Source organism: Tripterygium wilfordii, chromosome 7 (genome assembly GCF_013401445.1).
Source record: "Tripterygium wilfordii isolate XIE 37 chromosome 7, ASM1340144v1, whole genome shotgun sequence".
Lineage (NCBI taxonomy): Eukaryota > Viridiplantae > Streptophyta > Magnoliopsida > Celastrales > Celastraceae > Tripterygium > Tripterygium wilfordii.
Genome location: NC_052238.1, coordinates 4,616,306 through 4,630,167, shown reverse-complemented (window position 1 = coordinate 4,630,167; position 13,862 = coordinate 4,616,306). Strand labels below are relative to the sequence as shown.

Genomic DNA, 13,862 nt, shown 5'->3' with positions numbered 1-13,862 from the left:
CTCTATTTTTAAAAAGATATGTGGTGAAGAATTGTAATTTTATCCTTTTGCACTTTAAATTTTGAGATTTCTGTTCTACATATTATTGTACATTCATCTCTTTTTATTGTTGGAGCCATCTATAGCGACAAATTAAACAGCAATATATATGTAGTACACATGGACATCTTTCATGAATTAATATCTGGCCAATAAATGTAACCAAGCAGGAACATTTTTGTCGTCTATAGTTGACCCTCAAAAAATTCCACTAACCCTTGTTCCTTCAAGTCCCAACAGTAACATGTGTTTCACTGTGCCAAAACTCAATCCAATAGTTTCAATTACATGTCAAAAGTTCATTCACTTTTTTTTTGGCTTTATTCTCCTTTTTGGATGGTTTTGCCCATTTTCCTTCATATTTCATATATATATATATATATATATATATTAAAACTACTATTACAGGCTAGCTTCCACATATATATCTATAGAGGAAAATATACAGAAGAAGAGCTAAAAGGGGAAGTGCTTGGTTATATAGGTATTTAGTAACTTCTACATTTTATTCTCTGTGTCCAAGATAAAGGGTGCTTGTGCTTTATCTACTACAGTTTTCTATCTTCCATAAATTGAAGGAGCCAGGTTGCTTTGTTTTTGATCTTCTAGCTACACCCTTCAAGAGATCATAAATAGAGAGATCTCAGAAACATATATATATCACAAGCTATGCTGAATCAACAGGGGTCGTTTGAGCAGCAAGAGATGGGTTTCTTGGGTACTCTTATTCCACCAAACATGGCTCTTCTTCCTCAGTTGGGTTGCAGCCAATCTTCTTCTCTCAAGGCCTTTTTCAATGATATTATTCCTCCAACAAGCAGTACAGTTACTGGTGGAGATGCAACTTCAGATCATGTTAATCTGATGATCAGCCATGAAACCCTATTCTCATCGCCATCTTCATCATCTGCTACTCTAAAGCAAAGAGAAGGAGGGATCACCTCTACAACTACTACTACTTGTGATATTGAAGGACCCCATCTCCTATCCTTGCAAAGATCTAGTGCAAATCTCTGGTAAAACTATCATCACCACTTTTTTTATCCCATAAAAGCTAATTAACGATGCAAATAACCTTCTTTCAGGATCGATGTATATATGAATACTTCTCTTTTTTTCTTCTCTGTCTCTTCTTTCTTGTTCGGATGAAACCAATCAACTTGTCTTGCATCGGATAATCATGTAAATAAATCAGACAATCATGGAAAACAAGAATGGATAATTAAATATTATTCACAGCTTTTTGTTTGGATTTTTTTTCCTGTTTATATGTAAAATGATGAGAAGATACAAATTTGGACATTTTGATAACTATCTATGAGAACCTTAAGATGAAGCTCTTAGCTATATATAGGACTTGTTCTCAACATTATCTTCATGGATTTGGGTTTTGTAGGGCATGGGGAGATGTGAATGAGAGCTTGAATAACAACAAAAGAAGTAGTGGAGGTGGTGGCGGTGATATTGATCATCATCACCACCACCATCAACATCTAGGGGTTTCAGCATTGAAGATGAAGAAAATCAAAGGGAGAAGGAAGGTGAGGGAGCCAAGGTTTTGCTTCAAAACAATGAGCGATGTGGATGTGTTGGATGATGGTTACAAGTGGAGGAAGTACGGCCAAAAAGTAGTGAAGAACACACAGCATCCCAGGTGATCATCATCTATGATCGATCCCCACGTTAGCAATCAAAATTTCTACTTTAATTTTGTTTTGCTTTAATCAGTTTATATCCCCACAAAAGTTACATTTTTTTGTTTTAGTTGTGTACCCTACACACACATGCATATAGTTTTTGCTCCCGTAACTCACTCTCTCTTTCTAATCATGATCATTGTTGCTATGATTGTTATGATATTAGGCTTTTTCATGGCATGGTTGATTTTGTAGGGTAAATAATTGAGATACGAATTCATTATTAATAGTGAAAGAAAAAAAAAATTGCAGAAGAGAATTCATTATTAGCTTTTAAAGACAAATCACAATGTGTAAACAAAAAAAGATGTGCAATATTAATTGATCAATTATAATGTTCTCTGCCAAGGAAACCAGTGGAGATTTATGCCATGGAACTTATGGAGATTTAATTTGAATTCTCTTCATTTGTTGTTCATATACATGCACATTGAAGATAATAAAAATATAGAAGGAAGAAAAAAAACATGACACTTGTGCTTACAAAGTCAAGGAATTAAGCTGTAATTTCCACAACAATGATTTCACTCCTGATAATTAATTTTGACTCTGCTACAAAATCATGATCTCTCCATTTGTTCTCATTATGTTTTTTCAAAACTTCTTTGGCATTACTGGGAACAGAAATGTATGGCATATCAGTTTTAGGGTTCATCCACTAGTGGACGGAATATTCTATTGCCTTTCTCAGCCCACAATCGTCTCTCACACCTAAATTAGTTTCCAGTTTTTTGAATTGTCAATGCAATCAATACACCTATATTGACTTTAGAAAATGTGTTACTGTTTATGGATCAGGCTTAACATATACACACACATATCATGTAAATATATATATATACACACAACTTAAGGACTTGCACAGGTAATAATATATGGCCCTGCATGCATGGAAAAATGAACATGTATTGATTAGTTTGATGTGTGTATATATATATATACAGGAGCTACTATCGGTGTACACAAGACAACTGCCGAGTGAAGAAGCGTGTAGAAAGATTGGCAGAGGATCCCAGAATGGTTATTACAAGTTATGAAGGTAGACATGCTCATTCTCCGTCGCATGATCTTGATCAGGACTCACAACCTCCGTCCCAACTCGCTAATTTCTTCTGGTAGGCGGTAGCTAGCTAGCCATATACATGCATGTACTACCATTTGCTTTATTATTGTGTTTTTTTCTCTCTGCCCCACATGATGAACGCTGGACGTTGTGCCTTGATACAGCAATGACAAGACTTTTCTCCAAATTTTGTCCTAATAATTAAGTTTCTACTCCCTGACTTATGTTTCTATTTCGTTATTTTGTATTTTTGTTCTTGGTTTTTATTCTATAAACTCCATAAGCATACTATATGTATACGCAAGGTCGTCGAATCAAATCGTATGAATTGATTGATCAAAATTTTGAATCGTGAATCTTAAGATTCACTTAAATTTTTATAATAATATATGTAAATTCATATAAAATAATTATATGCTTCTAAAAAATATTTATAAAAATTTAACATGAATTTCTTACATGTCTTGATCTGATACAATAAATTAGTCCTTGGCAATGGATGCTCGATATGATGGGCATGAACAAACCATGGTGAAAGGATTTTTCATGAATAATGGACTGAGAGAAGGGTTTTTTTTTTAACTTTTAAAAAAATTTAATTAATCAAAACGACGTTGTTTTGAATTTTTTTTTAAAAAAATCATTATTGAATTCTTCATCTTCCTCAGTCTCTAGAATCATGCGTAATGTTTTAGTCGATATGAATAGAATCGTGAATTAATCGATTCATCAAACTTCATGATTCAAACTACAAATCGAATCGTTTTACCTCAAAGTCGAAACAAATCATACGATTCTAACACCCATGTATATATGTATGCAAAAAATGGTCTTTACGGCTTCAAGCCCAAAAAGAGTAGTCCAACGAAAAGGCCATCATTGATATTATCGGGCCTTTGATTTGGATGATGTAAACGAGGTTAACATGGGCCGGCCCCTTCCTTTCACTACCGCCTAGCTTTCGATAGCCGAAAAGCCCATTATTGATTCTTAATTGGGCCTTTGATTTGGATGATGTAAACGAGGTTAACATGGGCCAGCCCTTCCTTTCACTACAGCCTAGCTTTTGACAACCGGAAAGCCCATCATTGATTCTTTATTGGGCCATTGATTTGGGTAATGTAAACGAAGTTAACATGGCAGGCTCTTTCTTTCACCTACCCGGCCCAAGTGAATGGGCCTTGGAAGAATTCCAAGCAGTTGCATGCCTCACTCGGTTGTTAGAAATCGGAGAGGTCTCGACTCTAGACTCTAGCTCCAGAATAGCAAAAAAACCAAAGACTAATCAATGACTTTATGAGTTTTTTCAACCGAGAATCTAATCAATGGAGTTTCAGAGCTTTTGACAGACCATCCTGTTCATGACTAATCAGCTGTACCTTTCTCTAATGTAGATGATAACGATCTGAAAGAACCTGTTAACTTGTGAAAATAAAGTATAATAAAGGCTTTCGACTTGACAACAAGGCAGTCGGCAGATGACAAGAGCATCTTAATTTGAACTGTGTCCATGTACGTACCTATGTTATGTGCATGCACATGAACAAAACTAACGTATTAATTAATTAATTAATACGCAATACAGCACACACGTTTAAAGAGACGTAGGTTACTGTTATAATTTTTGTCATAGATGACAAAAAGAAAGTGGGGAGGAGGAGGAGGAGGAGGAGGAGGAGGAGGAGGAGGAGGAGGAGGAGGAGGAGGAGGAGGAGGAGGAGGAGGAGGAGGAGGAGGAGGAGGAGGAGGAGGAGGAGGAGGAGGAGGAGGAGGAGGAGGAGGAGGAGGAGGAGGAGGAGGAGGAGGAGGAGAGAAATGTTTGACCCAGATAATGTAAGATATCATCCGTTCTGGCTTAAAGACCAGCAAAATTATGTCCTTTAAAAGGTTTCTCGAGTGTTATTATGTTGGGTCAAACTTATAAATTAATCACACCACTTGGCTTTTACCAACCAATGTTAGACTTTTGTAACTAGTATGAACACTCCTCGCATTTGTGGGTTTCGTGAATCCAAAGCTCAACAAAGTTGATTATACGGGTACAATATCTTATGAGTGGTCTATCTCAATCCTTCACCCGTTCGGATCACATGTTAAGCCTTTTAGATATCCTCATAATTATAGATAGATTATTCATAACTATAAGGATATCCGAAAGGCTCGACATATGATCCAAAACGGGTGGATGATTGAAATTGTTCTGATACTATGTTATAATTTGAAGAATTTGAGATATGAGAAGAAGAAAGTTTGAGATAAGGTGAAAAATAAGATGAGAGAGAAGGGTTAGGCTCAATCCACATGAAATATTGTTTGCTATGAGACTAAATCTCACATGACTTTATCATTTAAAAAGCGTCTCAAGTATTAGAATTAATATTGAACCAAGCGATGTAGTATATATTTTGTAATCTTAGTAATTACAGGTCATACATACATTGTGAGAAGTATATCCATATTGTCTTCCGCAACAGAAACAAATTCCAAGCCCAGAAAAGGTGTGCTTATTATTATGGAGGACTGAGTCCAACTCTCTTGTTCCTCTAAGCATGCAAGAGAGTACTATGTACGTATATAAATAAATTAATTAATTACCTATTGCGTTGATTATGATTTTCAATGGAAAATAAAATTCTATTTAGTTTCCACATCAATGCAGGGGACAGACAAATGGCACTAAATTAAGATTAAATACGGACAAAAGGATCGTTTCTTAAGGAAAACACAAGCACGTGAAGCCTACTGCTAGCTAGTTTCGAAATACTAAGCAAGTGTATATATTCTTAATCACATAAAAACAAATTTGCTTTATCTAATTAATTAAATAAATTATGGTTACATTAAAAAAAATCGGAGACAGACTTGAAAAGACGGGCAAGCATCGGGAAGTGGCTTAAGCGTAGACCCCGTGCCATCGGAGGAGACCAACACGTGGTCCCTCGTGACCCGCGCGTTCAAACCCCTCAATTCTTTCACCACTTCTTCTTCTTCTTCATTATTAATTTATTATCTTTTTTCTTGGACATCAAAGCTTATTATTACATATTAATTTGTGCAATTTATTATATCTCCCACTGCCACCTACATTACATCTTCACCGGATCCATTTAAATGTTCACTAATTATTTCGTAAATTCATGTCCTTGATCATACAGATACAGTGCCTAGCTAGCTATAACACAAAATCCATCACACATTTCCATGAGACTTTACTACAAACATAGGTGTGCTTGCATACATTAGTTACTTTGAATTATACTGGGTGTGACACATCTGACAAGAACTCGTGCAATAGAAGTTATTTTAATTTTAATAACAGATATTTAATTTGATTATTAAATTCTATGAATTCTATTATGATAAATATACTGAACAGCTATGTTAAATTAATAGAGAAATTACAGCATGCAGTCATTTTTTATCACTGTGACACATGTATGATCTTCCATTTTCCCAAATCACAACTTACCCGATGACTTATGACAACTACAGGGCGCCTGACGATGTGGAAAACAAAAATCATAGCACGAGTATGTTTGGAGTATGTGAAGTCAATTTCTTTTTCCCATAAAACTTAGGAAAACGCAATAATTTTTATTTTATTTAGTAAAAAAAAATTTGATGACAGTGAATTCTTGAGAGCAACAAAACTAATAAAAAGTGACATTACGATCATATAAATCTGTACATTGGGTAATAAATTAATCAGGGTCGTATATTTTGTTTCCTTTGAAGACGAGGCAGGTGTGGGTCCCCACTGCCTAGAGAAATGCATGTGGACAGATCCAGAATTCCAGACAGTATTATGCCTCTTTTTCTTCTTCCCTCCTCCTTAGCAAAAGACAGTGACCATGCTTAGCTAATAAATAAATGACGCATTTTGAGAAACACATGCACACACACACGTATATGAAGAGAGAGCAAATAAGTTTGTGCTCAATTATTTCTTTGTGCCCTACTTACCCCATACACTGCCCATTCCTTGTCTGCTGCCCGATCCTTATCCGAACATTGAATTCGATTCTCACTGAAGCAATATTTCCCTAATCACGCGTTCAACGTTGATCCATAAACCATTTCATGAGGTGAAAAATTTCTGTGAACACAAACCTAATGATCCAAGTTTAGATCTGCATCAAATGTTCCAAATGACAATCTTTATATGGCTTTGTTGTCGATTAAATAGAATGGCTAATAAAGACAGAATTTCATAATTGAGCTGGAATACGTATTGAATTGTACCGCTATTCTATTGATTCTCATGTAAAAGCAGAGCAGAGCAGGCAGATTTTAACGTGAAAGGTGTTTTTAAGGAATCAAACGGTGGTGGATGAGTAAAAACATTATTATCGTGTGGACCAGAAAGCGACCACAGCGTCTAACGGGAGTGAAGATGAGGTTGTTGTATGGTAGCCCCGCAGACAAAAACCGGTCACCCGTAACCCCACGTGCCACCCATCTCGTGTGTTCTCTTGATAGCTACGGCCAATACACAGCTGGAACTATATGTGTATATCTATCGATCTATGTGAATTGTCAAGTGTGGAGTGTGAACCACATTTTGTGCCTCTTAAACCACAAATTCTTTGTCTTGGTACCACTAAAATTTGTCCTACGAATTGTCCACGCATAATCATATGCCCAAGTAAGTAGTGCAACCATGTTCAGAACAAAAAAATAGAGAGTAGCACAACAATGTCCCCATTATAAAACACCAGTAATATTACGGATACCAATGTTTTCCAAAGATCGAGATGAATGGATACTATTTCATATGAATTATGTGGAGTATATGATTTTAATAAATTATGCACTGAAATTTTAATTTCAGGTGATCAGGAACATCCGTACAAAATCTTGAAGTACTGTTATACGTACTTGTATTAGGACAACAACAATTTATTATTTATAATGTAATGACAGATTATATGGGAATAAAACTTGAAGTAATTAAGCTGTAAACCCATGTAATGAAACAAAGACAAAACTGTGTATAAAAATGAATGACCAACTGAGATAAGCTAGCATAGCAGTCAGTCTTACCATAATAACGTGCATGCTTGGTTGGCGCGGTTTTATTATATTATTTTCCAAAAAAATATGTGTATGTATAGGTCATTTGTTAGAAAATTGACTAACAGGCAATTAATTAGCTTGCCGTGCGGATTGGGCCGTAATTAGTGGGAGCTAACCACTTTAAATGCCACCAATTGATATAAGTAATTATTTTCTGAAAAAAAAAACATTAATGACTATAGTTCATAGAAATCATGAATTTGGTTTGATACTGAATGCTTCTGCGTTCTCTTTATGTAAATAAATGCAAAGTGAGTCAATATATCATAATAGTGAAAATATCCAAATATCTTCGTATAATACGCGGAGAACCGTATCAAAAAATTGAACTCGCAACCTCTAAATTTGATCATTTTTAGTGCAACTCGAGGTTTTTTTTTTTTTTTTCCCTTTTTTTATCCTAATAAGCAAAGGTAGTTGAAAGTTTTTAGACAACATTACATAATACTAATACTTTTTCCACCTAATTTTTGGAAAAAGGTGTTTGATTTGTTGTAAAGTCGGTTAAAGGCTCTACCGCAATTTAACTGCATAATTAGTCAAAAAAAAGAAGAAGAAATCTTCCCAACCAAAAATTGCATAAAAACAAGAACTCAAAGTGATGTGATGGTGGACATAGATTCTACATATTTTTAATTTCATCATAAAGTTTGCTACGAGTCAAATTTCATAGTCCTCATTTTTTATGGGCACCAAATGTAGATATATATATATATATATATATATATATATATTCATCATATCTATACTTCTACTATATACTTACTATTATTAGTTTTTATATAAATAAAAGAGGCACACATTTTCATAGGCATAATGAGAAGTAGTCATGTGCACGTGCGGTACACGTGGCCCATGAGAAACAGACAAAAACCCATTGAGTAATTTATTAAAAGTAAAAAAAAAAAAAGATGAAAAAGAAAAGGACAATGAAAATCTGGGTGGAATCTAAAAGCTCATGCGTACTACTTTATCCCCCAGAAACTTCTGAGGATGCAAATTTTGTGTAAAGAGGGATTGAAATGGTCCAATATCCTCTCATACCCATGATTTTGGTCATTACAAGTCTCTAATGGTTGGGTTCTTGCACTTATTAAGTGGTGGGTTCTAAACTTTCAATGTGCCCCACTTGTCCCAATTAGATTTTAAATGATTGCCAAATATTTCCTAATCAAATGAGAAATCATTACGCTAATGAATCATAAAAAGAAGTCAATTTTGTAGTTCACATATTCAATGCGGGTAAAGTACACAACAAATCCCTTAAAAATAACAAATGTTTGCAATTGAGTCAAATGAAAGAAAGACTTTTCAAATTAGGTCACTGATTGTTTCAAATTTCTATAATTAGAACACTCTAGTCCGATTTCGGTCGATTTTCCGACAGAATTTGTTGGGCAGTCAATACCTTAATTTGAGATTACTAGGGGAAATTCAACACCCTAGACACCGATTTTCTTAAAAGTTAAAATTGTTAATAAGACTAGGATTAATAGGTTGCAAGGAAAAGGCCAAAAGAGCCCTCCACTTGGTCTTGGTTACTATCACTAGGGTTCATAGAAACAAAACTACTCCTTTTTGAAGAATCTTTTATCTGAATTCAAGCTCTCTCTGTGAAGAAAAAATTGAGAACCAATGCAGGATAACAAACTGAAAGTACCGTATATTTACACATTTGTGACGAAGTTCAAAAACAAAACAACCTTTTATGTATAAATAACAAGGGTTTTTAAAAGGGATAATGATACATACAATAAAATGGCAGAGATACAAAGGAAGGTTTATGCCACATCTTGAAGTGGTAAAGAAGAGGGAAAATTTTGTTGTGGGAGCTGAATGAAGCAGAATCAATCACCACCTTCTGCTGCTGCTGCTTCTTTTCCCTTCAGAAAGAATTTCTCTTGAAAATTGAGTTTGAACTTGGTTCTTTTTTCAACTACTGCTTGCTTAGTTCAGGGCATTCTTTTATAGTCATCTCTACCATCTCAACTGCGCCAAAACCTCCATCTTCTGTGGATATGGTGGATTGGGAATCAAGCCCAGATCCAGCTTGGATTTCCTTGAACATTGCCATGACTTGAATCATCGTGGGTCGTCTCCACGGTCGATCATCCAAGCAAGCACAGGCCACTTTTAAATGTTGCAAGAGCTCCATTTCCAGAGTTGGGTCCTCCTTCATGAGAACTGGATCGAAAACATCACTTATTTTCAATTTGGCATGCTGCTTCACCCACCCCACTAGATTGTTGTCGCCAAAATCGGCTGAATCTGTCGGCCTTTTACCCGTTAGAAGCTCAAGCAAAACTACACCATAACTATAAACATCGCCTTTCGTGGAACATCTAAAACTCTGGTAGTATTCAGGAGGGACGTATCCTGGAGTTCCGGCTAACGTGCTCACACTCAAATGAGTGTCCATCGCACTCATAAGCCTGGCCATTCCAAAATCAGAGACTCTGGCCTCCAAATTCTCGTCAAGCAAGACATTGCTTGATTTCATGTCCCTGTGAATGATATGCGGAATGCAATTGTGGTGAAGAAAAGCCAATCCCCTCGCTGATCCTATGGCGATTTTCCTCCTTGCAGCCCAATTCAACTTGATCCCAGCTTTCTTTTGATCATGCAGCACATCGTCTAAGCTCCCATACTTCATGTACTCGTATACCAACAGCCGTTCTTCCCCGACTCTGCAGTAGCCAAGCAGGGGAACGAGGTTTCGGTGCTTAATTTTCCCGATGGTCTCCATTTCAGCAGTGAATTCTCTATCACCCTGCCCACTGATATGTATCAGTTTCTTGATGGCTACAACACTTCCATCTTTCAATTGGGCCTTGTACACATCACCAAACCCACCAGAGCCTATAAGGCTGTCATTGTGGAAGCCATTGGTGGCTTCAAGAAGATCTCCAAAAGTTAGCTTCCGAAGGGGCTTATCAAACGTAGCAAGATTAATGCTCAATGCCTCACGAGCACCAGTCAGTTTCCAATTTGTATTTGCAGTTCCAGAGTGGGAATTGTTGTCAATGTAGATATCAAGGGCTGAATCATTCTTCTTCCTTCTTTTCTTCATTTCAACCGCAACTATAATGAAACCAAATATGCAGAAGAGGGAGAATAACAATCCCATTGCCACGCTCCCAGCAAGAGAGGCTTGTCGCCGATGAGAATTCTTATGATGAGTTGCACTTGAACCTGAATCTCCCGCACATGGAGTAAGAGGTAACCCACAGAGACCCGAATTATTCAGGAAACTGTGATTGGAAAATGTTTCAAACTGTCCCATTTCTGGAATCATCCCGCTGAGTAAGTTGTTTGAGAGATTGATTTCATTGAGCATAGAAAGGCCAGTCATGGATTGTGGAATTTCCCCATCAAGCCTATTGTTCGAGAGATCAAGAATGTTAAGATCCGTCAAATCACCAAACTCTTGTGGGATATGGCCAGTTATATCGTTGTGTCCCAAATTCAAAATGAAGAGATATGCCATACTTCCAATCTCCTTGGGTATGTTTCCAGACAACATATTATGTGAAATATCAAGAAATATCATAGATCCATTATGATTAAATGTGGGCTGAGTGAGACCTTTATACACTCTAGTAAAGTTGCAAGGGTTCCTGGCGGATATTCTGCTCAACTGCTCTGATCTGATTCCCTCAAACTCAAGCAAGTTCCCTGCTCCATGACACTCCTTGCTTCCATCATTCTTGATGTACACATATCGTTTTCCGGTAATGAAGTTTGCTGCAATATTGCCCGACTGCTTGAAAAGGGCTGGCGGAATAGACCCATTAAAGAAGTTGGTGTTGAGATCCAACCATATCAAGCTCCTACAATCTCCAAGCTCTGGAGGGATTCTACCGTAGAATGAGTTGTTGCTCAGCTTCAGAATTGCAAGATTCGCAAGCGTCCCGATGGAGCCAGGAATTTCACCACTCATTTGATTGTTGGACAATGAGATCCAATTCAAACTGGTGCAGTTGCTCAGGTTGGAAGGTATAGGACCAGTCAAGTCATTGAAGTCTAGTATCAGAGTCTCCAATGTCTGAATATTCCCCAACTCTGGTGGGATTTCTCCATGGAGTTGGTTCAACCAGAGCTTCAAATCTTGAAGCTTTGAAAGAGATCCCAAACTCGAAGGAATGGTTCCAGTAAGGGAATTAAAGCTCAAATGGAGTGAAACAAGCTGAGAACAGTTGCTGAGACTTGCTGGGATTGAACCCGTAAGCAGATTATTCTGAAGATACAGCTCTTGCAAGCTGTTTCCAGGATCTTGACAGATTCCACTAGGAACTGAACCAGAAAAATTGTTTGAACTCAGATCCAAGGACTCTAACTTGGAGAGCTTGGGCAGAGAATCCGGCAATCGACCAATGAAACCGTTGAAAGATAAATCAAGATGCTTTAAGCTACTCATCTCCAATAAAGTGTCAATAGGCAACTCACCATAAAGCTTATTAGTAGATATATGAAAAGACTGCAAGGAAGAGCAAGAACCCAAGCTACTAGGGACCGTACCAGAGAGGTTATTGAATGAAAGGTCGAGCGCAACAAGACTTGTACACAAATCAGCGAGATGTATAGGAATCTCACCCAGGAAATTATTGCGAGCCAGATAAAGGAACTGCAATTTCCCAGATGGAAGCACAGGAATCGGACCCGGAAATTGGTTGCTGGAGACATTCAAGAAGCTGAGCTTTGAACAGGCGGAAATGGTATGGCCAAGATCGCCATAAAACCTATTAGCAGATATGTCGAGATGTTCCAGGGCCAAGCAATCACCCAACGATGGAACACTAACGGAGAAATTGTTAGAAGAAACATCCAAGAACTCCAGATTCTTGCAACCTGAGACATTTATTTCTCCAGCGAGCTTATTTCCCCTCAAGGCCAAGTGTCTCATGCCATGACACCCACCAAATAAAATCCACGGCACCACGTTTGAGCCTAGAATCTTATTGAAAGAAAGATCAAGCACCTCCAAGCTTAGCCTCAACCCACCAGACCACTTCCCTGAAAAATCAAGAGAGTTGCCTGAGAGATTCAAGGATTTCAAGCTTGTGCAAGAACCCAAGTTGGATACATCAGAAAGCGGCCCTGAAAGGCTGTTTTCAGCTAGATCTAAGCTGTTTAACAGGGAGCTGCACTTAGATCCGTACGGGATAGAAATGGTGCCTGAAATGTTAGCTGATTTCAATGTAAGGCTCTCTATATTGTCAAGACTCAAAAGATACGTAGCGACAGCGATGAAATCAGTGCTCAGAGCAATGAAGCTGATGTCTATAGAGGAGACTCTGGACTGTTGGCATGTGACACCTGTAAAGCTACACGGGTTCTGGTTTGGTAACCAGTTTTGGAGGTGGGTTTTGTCAGGGACGGTTGCTTTGAAGTTGAGAAGCTGTTGGGCATCTCCGTTTGCGCCAGGAAGTGGTGCTGCTGACGATAAGACTTGCAGATAAAGAAAGGCAAGAAAGAGGCAAGAGAAGAAGAGAGGGAAATGGGTGCTCATTTTTAGCGAGATTTTAACAAAGCTTGTGTATCTAGTATTCTACATCTGCCATTGAAGAACAAGCAAATAGCTTTGAGCTGCTCTGGGTTTAGAGAGAGAGAGAGAGAGAAGAGTTAGTCAAAAGACGGATTAAGGAAGGTGAGAATGGTATTTATCAAGTTGAAGAATTGACACAGCTGTTGCTCACATGCCATGTGACTCTCCTCCTCTCTCTCTAAGCAAGTATCACAGTCTCACATTTTTCTATCGTGTAAAAAAAATTATCTCTTTGTCTCTCTAGGAATTTGTTTATTGAGGCATTTGATCGAACACTTAATGTGCAAGTTTAAAAACTAATAAATGAAACCAAAAAAAAAAATAATAATAAGCTTCTGTCTTCTTCTCTCTCTCTCACACTAAAGAAACTGTCTGTTTGTCTCTCTAGCTTTTTCCGCGTACGTGTGATCAACGATTGATCCATCACTATCATCAATTTAAT

At 37.4% G+C, this 13,862-nt stretch overlaps 2 protein-coding genes across 2 annotated transcripts; one reads left to right on the top strand and one right to left on the bottom strand.

Moving 5' to 3' along the window:
* Window positions 1–486: 486 nt before the first annotated feature.
* On the top strand, window positions 487–3,031 carry LOC120001793 (probable WRKY transcription factor 13). The gene is made up of 3 exons (XM_038850253.1): window positions 487–1,055; window positions 1,436–1,693; window positions 2,681–3,031. The coding sequence occupies exons 1-3, from the start codon at window positions 709–711 to the stop codon at window positions 2,853–2,855; spliced, it is 780 nt and encodes a 259-aa protein (XP_038706181.1). The 5' UTR covers window positions 487–708; the 3' UTR covers window positions 2,856–3,031.
* A 6,487-nt stretch (window positions 3,032–9,518) lies between these two features.
* Window positions 9,519–13,611, bottom strand: LOC120001510 (protein BRASSINOSTEROID INSENSITIVE 1). The gene has a single exon (XM_038849879.1). It carries the CDS (start codon window positions 13,382–13,384, stop codon window positions 9,812–9,814), a length of 3,573 nt encoding a protein of 1,190 aa, XP_038705807.1. The 5' UTR covers window positions 13,385–13,611; the 3' UTR covers window positions 9,519–9,811.
* Between the last annotated feature and the right edge of the window lie 251 nt (window positions 13,612–13,862).

What these genes read in the sequence shown, in the direction of transcription:
- LOC120001510 (XM_038849879.1), bottom strand. Translation starts at nt 13,384, where the DNA reads ATGAGCACCCATTTCCCTCTCTTCTTCTCTTGCCTCTTTCTTGCCTTT.
- LOC120001793 (XM_038850253.1), top strand. Translation starts at nt 709, where the DNA reads ATGCTGAATCAACAGGGGTCGTTTGAGCAGCAAGAGATGGGTTTCTTG. An exon ending in AGATCTAGTGCAAATCTCTG is followed by an intron (nt 1,056 to 1,435) that starts GTAAAACTATCA and finishes TGGGTTTTGTAG; the next exon opens with GGCATGGGGAGATGTGAATG. An exon ending in AAGAACACACAGCATCCCAG is followed by an intron (nt 1,694 to 2,680) that starts GTGATCATCATC and finishes ATATATATACAG; the next exon opens with GAGCTACTATCGGTGTACAC.